Raw genomic sequence first — 15,111 nt, 5'->3', positions numbered from 1 at the left:
GGCCTCAGCCATCAGAGGCCCCCCTCATTCCCCGGGCTGGGCATGGAGGCACCCCTTCCTCCTCCTGGAGGGCCCTGGCCTATCTTTGGTCACATCACTTTTCCTGTCCAGTTGAAACAACTGGGTTCAAATGTTCCTCTGCACCAGACCACACCAGACCGTGAGCGCATGAAGGGCAGGGTCTGTGGCTTTTCCATCTTTGTGTCCCTGCCCCTGGGGCCTGGCCCTCAACAGCTGTTGAATGAACACCTTCGAACTAAAACTCCTTTTTGTGAGGCTGAAAGCACCTTTATGGCTATGGCAGCTCAGTCTGGCCACCGAGGGTGTCTCCATCGGTGTCCGTGTGGCCCCAGCAATGGCCTGCAGCCCCTACCCGGGATGCACTGGTGAGGGGGCAGGGCCCGGGCGAGTGGGGCTGTGCCTGGGCACAGGTTCCGGTAGCCTCGCCATTCAGCCAGAAGACTCCCTGGGCTCCCAGGACCCACCACAACCTGAGGATCCTGAGCCCATCCCCCCCTCCCCCCCTCCCCGCCCAAAGCCTCAAGAGGTTGTAGATCGAGGTCCGTTTTTGGTCACTTTAATTGTAAAAACCAAGACATTTATATAAATAAGACCGCTGTGTAAAATAGGATTCACCCTTCTACTAAAACCTTTCTCCCCACGCTCAAAAAAGAATATAGAAAACCCAGCAGAGATAAGAAGTACAAATTAGCATGCGGTCCCTGATGAGCAGTGGCCGGCAGGCCAGGATTCCCTGCCGAAACAGGCCTCATGGTATGTGCACTCCTGGCCCGGGAGCCTCGCCGGAGGCTCAGTGACGCCCACCCCCCTCTGCCCGGGGTACCGAGTGCACGGGGTGGAGGCGGTACAAAAGGTTCATGTGGCCAGAGGACCGGGGGGCAGGGGGGAGGGAAGGCTGCAGGGTCCTCACGCCAAAGCCGGGGACTAGGGAGCGATTGGCCCAATGAGATGCAGTGGTTTGTTCAGCCTGGGGTCCGACTGGGGAAGGGGCTTCCGGAGGGGGCCACCATTTCTCCAGAGGACAAGGGGAGACGCTGCCAGTGTCCCCTGAGAGGACAGGCTCCTCGTGGGGCCATCTGCCTACGGCCATTGAAGACCAGGAGAGTGGACCCCTGCCAGCAGTGCTGGGGGTGGTCGGGCAGGGGGCTCCCGGGAGGCAAGGGGACAGCAGGCTTGGGGCTGGCATGTCCTGGGGAGAAGACTCCCACCTCCCCGCCCTCCTACCCTGCCACATTTCCCACCCCTCCCCTGCATCGAGACCACAGGCTGCTCTCCCTTTCACACGCTGGGGGCCTGGGGGAAGACAGGTCCACTCGCTCACACACTGGGCGTGGCTCAGAGACTCGTAGGAAAGACCCCAGGCTCTCCTCCGACACACCAGGACCTGCCTGGGGCTGCTCCCCATCCCCGAGGGGTGGCAGGAGGTGGCCCTGCAGGGCCGGGGGCCGGAGTGCGGACGGCGTCAGGAGCACTTCCAGACACACACAGCCAGGGTCCCCCCGAAGTACAGGTAAAGGAGGTTCTTCACCTCATGTGTGATCTCAAACCCAAAACCCTCGCCGATGACCACGTGCCAGGAAGAGCCGAACTTCTTATCCATTGTCTCCTTGATCATCTTGGCCGCGCTCTGGGAGGAAGAGGACGCTCGTCAGGTGCGGGGAGAGGGCGCACGGGTCAACCCCCGCTCTGGGAATCTCGGCAAGATAAAAGCCTGTCGCCCTCCTGTTGTTCTCCTGCTCCCGGAACCTTCAGGAAGGGTTTCCACACTGCCCCCCACCCCCATGCTGCCAGGGGGCTAGTACACAGGGACGGAAGGACAGACGTGACCCCAGCCGTCAAGAAGACACCGACGAGGGAGGGGAAGCAGACCCTGGTCCGCAGGCGGCCGCGGGTCCGAGCTCTGGCTCTGCCACTTAGCGCGTGTCTCTGGCGTTGGCAGCGCCAGGCGGTGCTCGGGCCTCAGTGATGCGCAGGGACGTGCCCCACAGCAGTCCACAGACTCTATGCGGTTATCCTCACTGCGAGCGCTCAGCTTCATCTTCAGGGGACAGAAAGGCTTTTCCTAATGGGTTTGGGGGGCTCCCGGAAGAGAAGCTGGACTGCTTCCCTCAGTTATGGCAACAGCCCCCATTCCTTCCTGTGCTGGCTCTTTCGAGAAGCTTCTTTTGAGAAGAAGCCTAGGGAGGGCCAAGGGACCCAGCCTTGGAGGGTGAGTCCCACACTCAGGTGTGTGCTGAGCACCACCAGCGTGCCAGGTGCTTGGCCTGCACCACCTCAGCACACACCTCCTCACGAACGCCCATCGAGGACGCAGCATCTGACTCCCCACTACAGACTGGGACACCGGGGATCAGAGATGGGAAATGGCTTGTCCAAGGTTAAAGAGCTAGGAAGGGCTGGAGACAGCATTTGAACTTGGGCCTCATTGGCCCAAAAGCCCAGGCTCTCGTCGGCCAGGGTCTGCCTCCCCACTGGCTGCCACGTTAACTGACTTTCTCCCTCGTCACCAGGCTGATGAACGATGTTCCTGCGTCAGTGCCTACTGGCCGCGGCCCCAGCACCTAGAACAGCGACTGGCACGAGAGGTGGCATTTCACATCTTTTCTGAACGGATGAATGGATACATGAATGAATGCCTGGCCGGGCCCTGTTCTCCCCTGGGATGGAGCCAAGGGGAAAGGTAGCCTATTGGGCAGGCTGCGGCAGCACGGAGGGCCCTCCAGGGCTGGACGCGACCAGCAGACCAGTGCCCGGAGACAGCACCAGCCCCTTCCCTTCCTGGCCTTCCTCGGGCTTCGAATGCTTCCAAGGAAGGCGTTAGCCATCCCAGTAGGACTCTCTGGAGCTGGATGTGGGGACGGGGGCCACCTGATTCACCCACGGGGGTCACCAAAGGCACAAGAGGCCGCCTGTACCAATGGCAATACCTCGTTGTTGTTGGAGAATTTCTCACAGGCCGTGACACATAGCTCCATGGTCTCCACTCGCATCTCCTCTGGCATGTCCGAGTGCTAGAGACAGGGCAGGGGGACAAACAGAGAGGCTTAGCCCATGATCTGGCCTTCTGGGCTGGCCTCTCTGTCCCAAGCTTAAGGCACAGACACTGGGGAGCTGCTCTGGCACAGCCCAGAGAGGTGACTCATCTCCGGACTCGGGGCGTGGAATCCAGTGGAACCAAGCAGGCTCTCACACCCGGGCCCCCCTGCAAGGGCACGAAGCTTCATTGGGATCGCGTTGCAGCCAGCAGCCTCGGGGAAGCAGGCTGGCCCGGGCAGGAGAGGATGCCGGTTACAGAAACAGTTTGGAAGCGGCCGTAGAACACAGCTGGATGTCACCGCAAAAGCCTGGAGAGACAGCTCGGCCACTCTCGATGGCTCCTGGCTTTTCCCGTCTCTGGCTGCTCTTTCTCGTCCACTTTGCTGGCACCCCCCCACCCGCCCCAGTGCCCCCGACTGTGGGGCGGTCCTGGGCTTCATCTCTGCCCTCTGGCTTCTCCAGCAATCTCCTCTCCAGCAGATCCCAGCCCGTCCTGCGGATCTATCTTCTACACGGGGAGGGCTCCCACATTTTCATTCCCAGTTATAACCTCTTTTGGGGGCTCCAGACTCCTACATGCAACCGTTTACTTGACAAGCTCACTGAGACGTCCAAGAGATAACTCGACTTTCCCCACAAGCCTGCTCTTCCTCCATCTTCCTTCCATTTCCTCTCCTAAGTTCTGGAAAAAACCAACCCTGGGAGTTATCTTGATCATTGTGTGCCCTTGTACCTGGCACCCAAGGCACCAGTGAGTTCTACTGTCTTGACCTTCAAGATCTGTCCTGAGTGTGACCATGTCTACCTCCATGCCATGACCTGGACCCAGCCGCCCCTTCATCTCTCTGGGCCCCTGAGGTAGCGTCCTCACTGGTCTCCCCACTTCCACTCTGGTCCCCTAAAATCCATTCTCCATACAACAGCTGGAGTGAGCTTTTAGAAACACCAAATGGATCACATTACTCCTCTGTTTAAAACATCCATTGTTCGCCTTTGAACTCAGGACAGCATCCCTGTTTGTCATCAGGTCTGTCGGGGTGGCTGGCCCGCCTGTGAGGTCTGGCCGGCTGTCACTCTGGCCCTCATGTCCCGCCATCCATCTCCACACTCTGATCTTCTGTTCCTCCAAAACTTGGAGCTCACTCCCACCTCGGATTTTCTGAGCTCGCCGTCTCCCCTGCTTCGAATGTTCTTCCCCAGACATCCACAAGGCTACCTCCCCAACTTCATTCTAGTCAGAGATCAGAGAACTCTTTCCAGAAGCTAACCTCTCCTCTCTAGCCCCATGCACCTGCTTTATTTTTCTTTATAGCACTAATTACCTGAGTTATGTTCCTTAAGCCTCTCTTTCACGTGGCCCGGGCCTCTGTTGTTCCCTGCTACGTCCACAGTGCCTAGAACAGTGCCCAACACGTAGTAGGTGGCCTAAGAAGACGTGTCGAATGAATGAATGGATGATGGAATGAAGTGCTGTCGACTCCCAGACCTCTAGATCTGAGCCCACAGAGCCGTTCACTTCCTCCTTCTGCTGTCCTGCAGGGAACGAGCTCCTGCTGACAGCCCTGCCTCCCTCCCCTGTGGCTTACCCTGACCAGAGGGAAGGTCTGCAGTCGCTTATAATCAGCCTCCTCTTTCTTCCCTTCTGTTTCTCCCATGATCCTTCCACTGTGACCACTGGAGGGAGAGAGTGGGGCTTTCAGGAGGCGCGGGCACTGGCAGTGAAGACACCCCCGGGAGATTTCGGAAGCAGGCCCTGCCAACTGGGTGGTAGCAGAAAATGTCTTTCCTCAAGGGGTGCTGTAGAAAACAGGAAAAACCAGGAGAAAGAGTTGGCTTTAAACCCATATATCACAAATTAGAAATGTCTCACTGACAGTGTGACACCTCCCCGTCTTAACTCCTCCACATCCTTTTCCAAATGGCCAGCAAGTCTACAGACGGGAGGATGAGTCAACGTGAGCTGCCAGGACCGGTAAGAACACACTGGTATGCTGCTGTAAGCCCACACTGTCATTATCAAGACAAATACTGACTGCGGGCCAGGCCGAGGATGGAGCTTGAGCCGGCAATTAACAAACACAGCAACCCTGCAGGAACACTAATGTACGTGGTCCTTACTTCCCCGCACATGTGGCTAGAAAGTTAAATGTCAAGGTCAAGATTGATAATCCTGGGCTTAGGGACAAGCAAGTACCTCCTTCCACAGGTCCCTGATCTATGGAAGGAACGGGAGCAGCGATGCTCCGTGTCCTCCTGGGCATGACCGGCTCCCAGCTCAGGCCTCCCTGTCCCGTCTGGCTGGTCCAGAAGGTGTAAGGCCTGGGCATTAGTGCTGGTTCTACTGTTCACCAGCAGCGTGGCCTTGGGCCTCAGATGCCTCATCAGTAACACGGGGGTAAGTCACATCTATCTCTTGGGGCTGTAAGAGATCAGATGGGACAATGTATGTAAAGCGGCTAACACAGGGCCTGGCACGTGGCCACATACATGAGAGAATGTGCGTGCATATGAACACAGAGGTATAAAGCCTAATACATATGTTTGGATTTTTTTCTTTTCAAATCTAGTTATATAATAACAGATGGGACTTTTCCTAAAGAGATGAGCCTGGATCCTAAATGTCTGGGAGCATTGCTAGAAATCCTGGTGTTTCTCGTTATTCTACAATTCAATTTATCCTGTAATTCAAAGGACTTTTTCATCTCATAAGAAGTACCGATCTAGGGCACCTGGGTGGCTCAGTCCGTTAAGGATCTGCTTTCGGCCCAGGTCATGATCCCAGGGTCCTGGGATCGAGTCCCACATCAGGCTCCCTGCTCAGCGGGGAGTCTGCTTCTCCCTCTGCCCCTCCCCCCAGCTCCTGCTCAAGTGCTCTCTCTGTCTCTCTCAAAAATAAATTAAAAAAAAAGAAGTGCTGATCTAAATGCATACAAACCACTGTGCTATGAACCCTGTTTAACCATCCATGCTGGACAAATACAACCCGATAATGTTCCTCCAGCATGTCCCACAGTTGCAAATAGGTTTGTTTTCATGGCACAGCCACCAAAGCCGGAAGACGCCTAGCAGAGTAACTAACGGGCAGTGACGACAGCTGCTATCTGCTAGGTTTCCGGTCCCTAGGGCCCTGCTGCAGCAGCGACCCCACGGGGAGGCCAGAAGCTGTTACTTCGTCGGCCCGAGGCCTCAGCTGGTGAGCAGCAGGGCTGGTGTCTGGCGTGGGCCCTCCTCACAGCGCCAACCCACGGAGGCGCCCACGCAACCGGCCTCCAGCCAGCCGCTGCCAGTGAAGTACACGTCTGATGTCTGGCCTGTCGGTGACCACCGTCCTAACGTGAACTCGACCCCTGTGTGGCCGAGTGCTGAGCTTTCTGCATTTTTTCTGGGCCGTGCCCTCCATTTTCTCCCTCTCTCTCTCTGATGCCTCAGAAGCCTTCCGCACCCCCCCATGTGGTGGGCTCCCTCGCACAAGGCTGGAGCCTGCCCCCGACTCCACCACCTGATTTCCGCACGGCTCCTCTTAGCTCATCAAGTCTGGGCATCTGGAGCACTCGGATATTAGCGATTTTTGTCTCTACGTGGAAGCTGGCAAACGACCAGGCGCCACCTCATTGTACTTTCTGCTCGTGTTTCTTATTTCACAAAATCCAGTGAATCCTTTGGTCTTTGCTCATTAATGTGAAGGCCCATCTCCAATTCCATCCTGTCCTCCCAGCAAGGCCACTTGCTTGCCGCCCCCTCCACATTATCCAGGTGTGATGATCAAAGGCTAAGGGCTTTAAGGTTTGCTGACCTCCCGAGATTTTCAGCTGAAAATGCTGAACACTGGGTCCTCAGCAGCTGCTGGGGCCTCTTCCACCTAAGTATTTCAATTCGATCCAATTCCTCCTCGGGGCTCACAAGTGCTGGCCTGGAGTGGCCTGAAAGAGAATCCAGAGGCGAGCGTGTAACATGCCTGCCCTGGGGGAGGGCAGGGGCTGTGGCTGCTCAGAGTCTGTGGACCTGAGAATATGGAATCCTGATGAAACAGGACTCAAGAGGCCAGAGGTATTGCCAAAGTCCATCCTTCAGGAACAAGGGGGCAAGAGCCATGGGGACAGGTATTTTTTGGAGGGGGCTAGTGGAGACCCATGAGGCAGAGTATTTAGGCTTGAATGCCTGTTCTATAACCAAAGTGAATTCTACTTTCTCCCTTGCTTTGCAGCCTTGGGCAAGTAATTGCACCTGAGTCTTGGTTTCCTCCTCTGTGAAATGGGAGAAACCCATCTTCTCGTTCTTAGAGGTCCACCGCGAGCATCAACTCGAGGCCTGTGAGCATTTGGAAATGGCAAACCCTGCACACTGTGCTCACTGCGCTGCTCTAACTGCCGCCTGCCACCGGCCAGGGCTTCAACAGTATCCAAGCACGCTGATTAAGGACCACAATTGTAAATGGCTCTTCCTAACCACTACCTGTACTTCTGGGGATTCAAAAGGGATGAGACTTAGAGAATAAAAAGGAACAGTTATAGATGATGTGCTTCCAAATATGGAAAGGCAGGAGACTCTTTTCTGACGCTGTGTCCTTACAGAGTACAGCTGTAGTCATCGGCCGTGACTTAAAACCCGGCTGGAAGAACGCTACCAAAAATAGCGGACCCAGAGGTTTTAATAACCTTATCAATCTTCCATGCAAATGAGCGTGTGCCTGAGAGCTCCAGGCCAGAAAGAAGTCCCATCAGGCCTAAAAGAGAGCCCTTTAATAATGCAAGTGTGGCCACGGCCAGGGTCCTTGAATCTCTTGGGTACCAGTCCCAGGATGTCCTGGCGCACCAAGCTGGTGGCAGCCGCACCCTCTCTCCGCCCAAGGGCGCCTCCGCGAGCTTTACCCAGCCTCACCCGTGTCTGTTGCGAGGCTTCTCCCAGGCAACAGGGGGCACAGACAGGGCTCTTCCTGTCATCGCCTTGGAACAGCCAGTGCCCCTGTCCTGCTGTCTGGGCCTTGTTCTTCTGTGACACTGACCTCAGTCACAATGTATTGTTTTGCTTCTGAAGCATTTCGGAAGAATCCTGAAGAGGGCTAGAGGATGGGGGAGAAATGCAGGAATTCTGGGAAATAAGGCCCAAAGTGTCTGCCAGTCCTCTGGGGGTGCCCCCAGCCACTCAATGCCCAGAACCCTCCTGGCCTGTGGACCTCGGGGCGCCCCTGGTAACCACCCCAGGATCCGAGAGATGGGAGGACACACTCAGAGCAGGACGGGGTGGTGGTTGGGTGCAGGCTCCACAGGCAGGTCCAAATTCACATCTCAAGTCTCAGACAAGTGTTTCTCTCTCTAAGCCTTAGTTTTCTCATCTGGAAATTGGGATAAAGCATAGACTACTTCACAGGAAATGTCAGCTCTTGTTACTGGTGCACTCGGAGCGGGACCTGCAATGTCTTTCTTCATATGCCAGCTCGCTAAACATCTAAACATTCAGCCAAACAAACCAATACTTACCGAGTTGTCACTCTGCAAACCACAGTATTAGCATGGATGGGCGAAAGTCACAAGGAAATTCTGTAGAACAAGTTGAGGCCAGTGCTAATGGTGTGGGTACACTGGGTTTTCACCTTGTTTCATGTCACCCCATAACAACCACAACCCGTGGAGGCAGCAACCACTCCCAGTTCTCAGAGAGGTTTTGGAGCTCGCCCAAAGGTACACAGCCAGTAATGACAGAGCCAGGATCCAAACCCATACCTACTCTTCTAGTTCTACCTTGTATGCCTTTTCCCCAGTCACAAGCAAGTAGGAGACAGACAGAAGTGCAAATAGCTTCAATTCTCAGCATCTCCCAGTCCAGCCACCTGTCCAGGCACACCTCCTGCTTCCAGCCATAACCAGGATACACACTTGTGTACCCTGGTCATCCCCCCACCTTTCCCGGCCACGTCTACCCTCTGCCTTCTGGCAAACACAGAGCAAAGCTGGCAAGGGGAGGAGAGAGGAACCTAAGGGCCTGGGGCCATTCATCCAAGATGGTGGTGAGGTCAGGAAACATCATGGAAGATCTGGATTTTACAGATCAGCTTAGAAAGGGGGAAGCAAACGCAGGTCTGCGTTTTTAAATTATGCTAAGCAAGAGCATTAAGCACATTATCTACTATAAAGGAAGGTTTTAATAGTTAGAAGGAGATGGTTGCAGAATAAAAGACAGTCCTCGGAAAAGACTGTTACCTTTCACACACGCACGTATGCATGTGCGCACATGTGTGCATGCGGGCACGCGCACGCACACACACACAAAGTTGCTGCTGTTTGGTATTGTTTTTAACATTGCCCTTCTTTTCTTCTCATTTTATTGAGGTCCAGTGAACACTTTTGCTGTGCCTTAGACTTAGCAGAGGGAGGGAAGACAAGGGAGGAAGAGAAAGAGATGGAGAGATGAAGAGATCAAGGCATTTTCTTTATGTGTAACCTGATAGAATAAACAATATTGACTCACGTGGTACCCCCTCACCAACATACCCAAATTCGGATGAAATACCAAACATTTTGTCAAGCTACAAAGTACAGCAAAAAGTCATAACCATCCCAGCTATTAGCTCTACACAAGAACAGATGCTTCCCACAGACAGGATTACGCAGTTTCCCACCCCCCCTTTCCCACTCAAGAGAACAGATTTGAACGTAAGGGACTAAGAATGACATTATTACAGAAATAAATTGGAGTTAGCACTGATTCTGTTTTTTGTCATTCACAACTGCTAATTACTGGTGACATCTCATAACCAGTCACGACTTAGCAATCACCTGAGGCTGAAGAACTTAACTATTCTCCCTGTAGATGCCCCAGAGCGCAAAGACCAGTGTCTGGCACATGGCAGAAGCCCATCAGATATCTATATTGTGGTTAAATTATATTTCATTTGCCCCCCTGGGAAGGGAGAAGACCTATCAAATCCATTCAATATTTATTGAACACTGACCTTGAGCAAGGCAACAGGATGGGTGTCCTACATACAGGATCTTATTTACTGTCCACCCCCCCAATAACTCTGTTAGACAGGTGCTATTATCCTTACTTTTCTGATGACCATGATGGCTGAGAAAAGGAAAGTGACATTCTACCCAGCTAACAAATGGAGGAGCTAGGATTCCCTCAGGCATATAGGACTTCAAGATTATGCTTTTTCTTTCTTTTTTTTTTTTTTAAGATTTTATTTATTTATTTGACAGAGGGAGACACAGCGAGAGAGGGAACACAGGCAGGGGGAGTGGGAGAGGGAGAAGCAGGCTTCCTGCCAAGCAGGGAGCCCGATGTGGGGCTCAATCCCAGGACCTGGGATCATGACCTGAGCCGAAGGCAGATGCTTAACCGACTGAGCCACCCAGGTGCCCCAAGATTATGCCTTTTCAATGACTCCACTATAAGCAAGAGACAGTCTCTGCTTTCAAGGAGCTTACAATCTGAGAGACCAAGACACATACACAAGGAACTAACTATGGTTCATGGCAGAAAGCAGTACATGCCACAAGGCAGATGCAGAGACAGAGGAGGAGAATTGTGGAAAGGGCAGGGGAGAGGACAGCAAGGAAAGCTGGGTGGTAGGGGCAGAATTTGAGTGGGAATCCTGGCAAGTGGACTAGGTGAGGAAGACTTTCTGGACAGAGAGACGAACAAACACAGTGATATCCAAGCAGAAAGCTCAAAGAATTTTCTGGGAAAGTCCAATGGTCCAATTTGGCTAAAGGACAGAACCTGGCACAGAAGGGAAAATGAAGGCTGGGAAAAAATGCTGGGGTTGGGCTGTGGAAGTACAGGAGGGCTCTAAAACCTAGGCTTAATAAGTGTGGATATTTTTAGTGGGAAATGAGAAGCCCTTGAGAGGTCTCTTGGGGGTTGGTGACATTGCATTGTTTTCAGACAATTATGCTGGTGGGCTGGGTAAACAGAAAAGACTGGAGGTAGGGACACCAGTTAGGAAGCTAGAGCACTGGCTCAGGTGACAGGCATTAAAGACTTAAAGACTTGAGCCAAGATAGTAGCTTCAGGAATGGAGAGGATGTGAGGTCCTCGAGGAGGCAGAATCAAAGGAACTTGACAACTGCCTGAGTGCGAGGGGCATGGCAGAGCGAGGGAGGATGGCCACGCCACTGAGAAAGACAGGGCAAGTCAGGTAGAACGGATGGACAGGTAAAGACGTGGGCCAGTTTGATTTTAGAAATACTGAGTTTAAATGGCTGGTGAGACCAGGGTCCTGGGATCAAGCCCCGCATCCGCACCCTGCTCCGTGGGAAGCCTGCTTCTCCCTCTCCCACTCCCCCTGCTGTGTTCCCTCTCTTACTGTGTCTCTCTCTGTCAAATAAATAAAAATCTTAAAAAAAAAAAATGGAGGTGTCTTGTCAGAAGTAGGTTATCACCAAATCAGGATCATTGGGCACAGATGGGAAGCTATTGAGTCCAACCACCAATAGCAATAATAACTCACACTACCCTCACCCCCACCCCAAAGCATCCCTAACCATGGAAGCCCAGGAGAAAGATCAGAGCAGGAGATCTGGATTTGAGGGTCACATGAAGAAATGACGGCTGACACTAAAGGTACTGGTGACACTTCTCAGAGGGGGAGAATGTGGGGCAGTAAGAGACAGAGGAAGTGAAGTAACAAATACTAAATCCACACTGAACTAGACTCTTCATACTTCAATTCCTATTATCCTCAGAATTCCCCCAAGGAGATGCCCTATTGTATCCTGATTTCATATACACTCAGACTGGAGCCCAGGGAGGTTAGATAACTTGCTAAGGTCCCGTAATTGAGAATCCAAATTAGGTTTGCCAAGTTCTTTTCACTACATCCGGTAACTCCCATGGGTACATCCTCAGGGAAGCCTATAGCTGGGTCAAAGAATCACATCCTAGAACGGCAGAGTCGAAGAGGCCTTAGAGATTATTCAACCCAACTTCAATTTACAGATGGGGAAACTGAGGCCCGAAGAAGGAAGTGACCAGCCTGGAATCCTAGCACGTCACCAACTGTCCAAGTCAAGCGGTCTGGGCCAAGGCGATGGCGACCACCCGTCCAGCCGCGGGAGTGGGGAATTACTCCGCGAAACGTTGCGGGGGTGGTAATCAAGGTCCTGGGGGTAGTCGGGTCGAGGAGGATGGTGGACCGCGCAGCGGGACGGGTGTGTGGGGGAAGGAGCACCCCGCAGAGTCGCCACCGCTAATCTGTCACGGCCGAGTTCGCAGGTCCCCGAAGTGTGGGGGTTGGGAGGACCTGGGGCTGGGGACCAGCAGGCAGGAGACGAGGTGGGGCCTCCGCGTTGGGCGAGGCCCCACCCGCCCTGTGACGCCTCTCGGCCCCGCTTCGGGCCGGCCCTCCCCGCCCGGCTGCCCGCCGCACCCCGGGGCCTCACCTGCTCCCGCGGGGGCCGGAGCCGGGGCCGCAGCTAGCGCACCCCCGCCAGGGTTGTCAAGGAGCGAAACAAGAGTGTCTTAGCAACAACAAGGAAGTCCTGCCCCCTCACCGGACGTTAACGGGGATTTCACTTTTTATTGGTGAATGAAAGTGTCAATCAATGTTAAAGACCCCTACAACGTAAGGCTTGTACGGAAAGGGGCGTGGCTAGAGGTTAGGGAGGCGGAGCTTCAGTCATAGTCGTCTTCAGTGGGCCTGAGGAGCCCGGGAAGGTAGGAAGTTCGCGTTTTAGAGAAATAAACTTTGAAGGGCAGTATTACCTCGGGCGCTTCTTTTAGCCATTTGAAATTACAAATGCAATTTGTTGGTGTCCTGCTACTGAGATACTACTTCATTAAGATCTCAGAAGCCTAATAACAACTAGCATTACAAAAACTAGGCTTTGCAAGGAGTATTTCACTAGATTCTCACAATTTTTTTAGGTAGTGGTATTCGTAACCATTCGTAACCATTCGTAACCATCTGCACTAAGGTTCAGAGAGGTTAAGAAACGTGTTAAAGGAAAGAATCAAAGTAAAACTCCCTGAGGTGGAACCAGGTGCTCTTTCCACTGTAGCACACCCTCATATGACTTCCGAGTCCATAGGAGATGTTGTACCAGAGCCCGCCTTTTCTTACATTTAGGAGGGAAAATTAATCCGAAAGTATTAGTACAGCTAGGGAGAAGGGAAAGGGGGGGAGAGAGAAGAACCTGCAGATTCAATTACTTGATTGGTGGATCAGAGGGTCAGTGGGTTGACTTCATAATTTCGACATTTACTTTATCATGATGGGTACTTCGGGTGAAACCCCACTTCACATTCACTGGCACTTACTGGGAACTCAGCCCTGGCCAGATGCTGGTCATTCAGAGAAGAGTAAGATGACCTTGGTTCCAGAGAAGACACAGTCCAGTGAGGGTACAGCTGTGTCAACAAATAGATAAGAAGACTTTCTTCTACCTGTACTCTGGTGCAGGTAGAAGTGCTGGTTCTTTCCAAGGAGGGAGCAACTAACTCTCAGAGGCGGTGGTATTTGCGTTTGCTGTGTCTAAGACGACTAGTAGGCTAATGAGGGTGGGAGAGCACAGTTAACTGGGGAACTGCCAGTGACTCCATGAAGCCTGGGTTGAAGGTGAATGTGATACAGTGGGAGGCGACAGTGAAGAGGGTGGGGGTGAAGATGCAGAGGGAAGGTGGGATCACCAGAGTCAGAAGGGTTTTGAATGCCAAGGTCAGGGACTTGGGTATTTCCTGGGAGTGTTCCCTGGTATTCTCTTGGGTGAGAGTGGGGAAAGCAGCTGTTGGACAGTTTCAAGTAGGGCAGAAAGATAGTCAGATCTGAGTCATGGAAAGATCACTTGGGCGGTGAATATGGTGGAATGCACTTGGAGTGGGTAGACAGAAGGAGGGCACAGTGGGTTTGGTTTTGCGATTTGGCAGCTTGAGGTGTGCTCGGCCCTTGCCGATTCCCAAATTGCCTTCCTGGTGCGTTCTGAAGGTCCATGGAATGTCTGACTCAGCCTCCAGATTTCCCCAATCCTCTTTGCCAAGTTTCTCCAGGAGATGGAAGTTGGCCTTTGAGGGGGATGAAGCTCTCGCCTCCGCCTCTCATCCAAACTTCTAAAAGGGGTCTACGTTTGCTGTCTTCTATTTCTCACCTCCTATTCAGTCTTCAGCCCACTGCAATCTGGCTTCCACACCCACGCTGCCACCACCGAAATTACCTCTTTCATGGTTACCGGTGACCTCCTGAAGAGCAGAATCCAACAGATCTTTATCTTGCTGGATCCATCACTTCTGCTGGTGTAAGCCTGTTAACCACACCTGTCTTTGTGAAATTCTCTACTCCAGAAATAGTGCCTGCAGAACTCTTTACAATGCGGCTTCTAGGGCCCCATGGCATCAGAATAGAGAAGGGCAGGAATCTGTATTTGTCACAAGTGCCCCTGGTGCACAGTCACAGTTGAGAGTCACTGCTCTATCATCCAGGGCACCTCATTCTCCTGGATCTCCTCAAACCTCTCTTTCTTTCTGGCTCCTTGTTTCCTTTGCTCTCTGTGCCCACCTTGACTATATTTCCTTCTTACCAAGGGTCTCAAATTTCTTCCTACCCTAGATCACATCCTCATCAGCAAGAGTTTCCCTTGGTCACACTTCCTAGGGTATTTATTGAAATCGAAGGTTGGTGCTTTGGGAAAGCCCCTCTGGTGATTCCAAACCCTCCTAAGGAGTTATGCCACCCCATGCATATCTTGTTGAGAATTGCTGCCTTACGTCTTGTCCTTTGGGGATCTCATCTACTCCCATGGTTCCATTGTCGATGTCCTAGATTCTGATGGCTCTTGTGTTTTTCTCTCCAGATTAGGCTTCTCACTGGACCTCCAGACCTAAATATCCAATTGCTCCTGACCATCTCCACCAGAATGTCCCACAAACCCTTCAATGTCAATGTGTCCCAAACTGAATTGATCATCTCCCTCCAACTTGCTCTCCCTGTATCCCCCATCTCAATAAATGGCACCACCAAGTTGCTTCCATCAGAAACCAGAGAACTGTGTCCTTCATACTTATTCCCCCGTCATCGCCCACCTCAAGTCAACCAAAAGCCTCCTGATTCTGATTCTTATG

At 52.8% G+C, this 15,111-nt stretch overlaps 1 protein-coding gene across 5 annotated transcripts; it reads right to left on the bottom strand.

Annotated features, from left to right (window-relative positions):
• Positions 1-538: 538 nt before the first annotated feature.
• Positions 539-12,544, bottom strand: DNAL4 (dynein axonemal light chain 4). Of its 5 annotated transcripts, XM_027595634.2 has the most exons (7): positions 12,441-12,503; positions 8,535-8,594; positions 7,936-8,116; positions 6,851-6,977; positions 4,644-4,854; positions 2,949-3,032; positions 539-1,648 (listed from the first exon to the last, which is right to left on the bottom strand). In XM_027595634.2, the coding sequence occupies exons 5-7, from the start codon at positions 4,710-4,712 to the stop codon at positions 1,484-1,486; spliced, it is 318 nt and encodes a 105-aa protein (XP_027451435.1). In that variant the 5' UTR covers positions 4,713-4,854; positions 6,851-6,977; positions 7,936-8,116; positions 8,535-8,594; positions 12,441-12,503; the 3' UTR covers positions 539-1,483. The 5 variants fall into 5 exon arrangements, with proteins under 5 accessions (XP_027451435.1, XP_027451437.1, XP_027451436.1 ...); XM_027595636.2 differs by lacking the exon at positions 6,851-6,977; XM_027595635.2 differs by lacking the exon at positions 8,535-8,594 and having other exon boundaries at positions 12,441-12,492.
• Positions 12,545-15,111: the final 2,567 nt, after the last annotated feature.

Source organism: Zalophus californianus, chromosome 9 (genome assembly GCF_009762305.2).
Source record: "Zalophus californianus isolate mZalCal1 chromosome 9, mZalCal1.pri.v2, whole genome shotgun sequence".
In the NCBI taxonomy this organism is placed as follows: Eukaryota; Metazoa; Chordata; class Mammalia; order Carnivora; family Otariidae; genus Zalophus; species Zalophus californianus.
The sequence above is the reverse complement of the archived record's forward strand: the minus strand, read 5'-3'. Positions and strand labels throughout refer to the sequence as shown.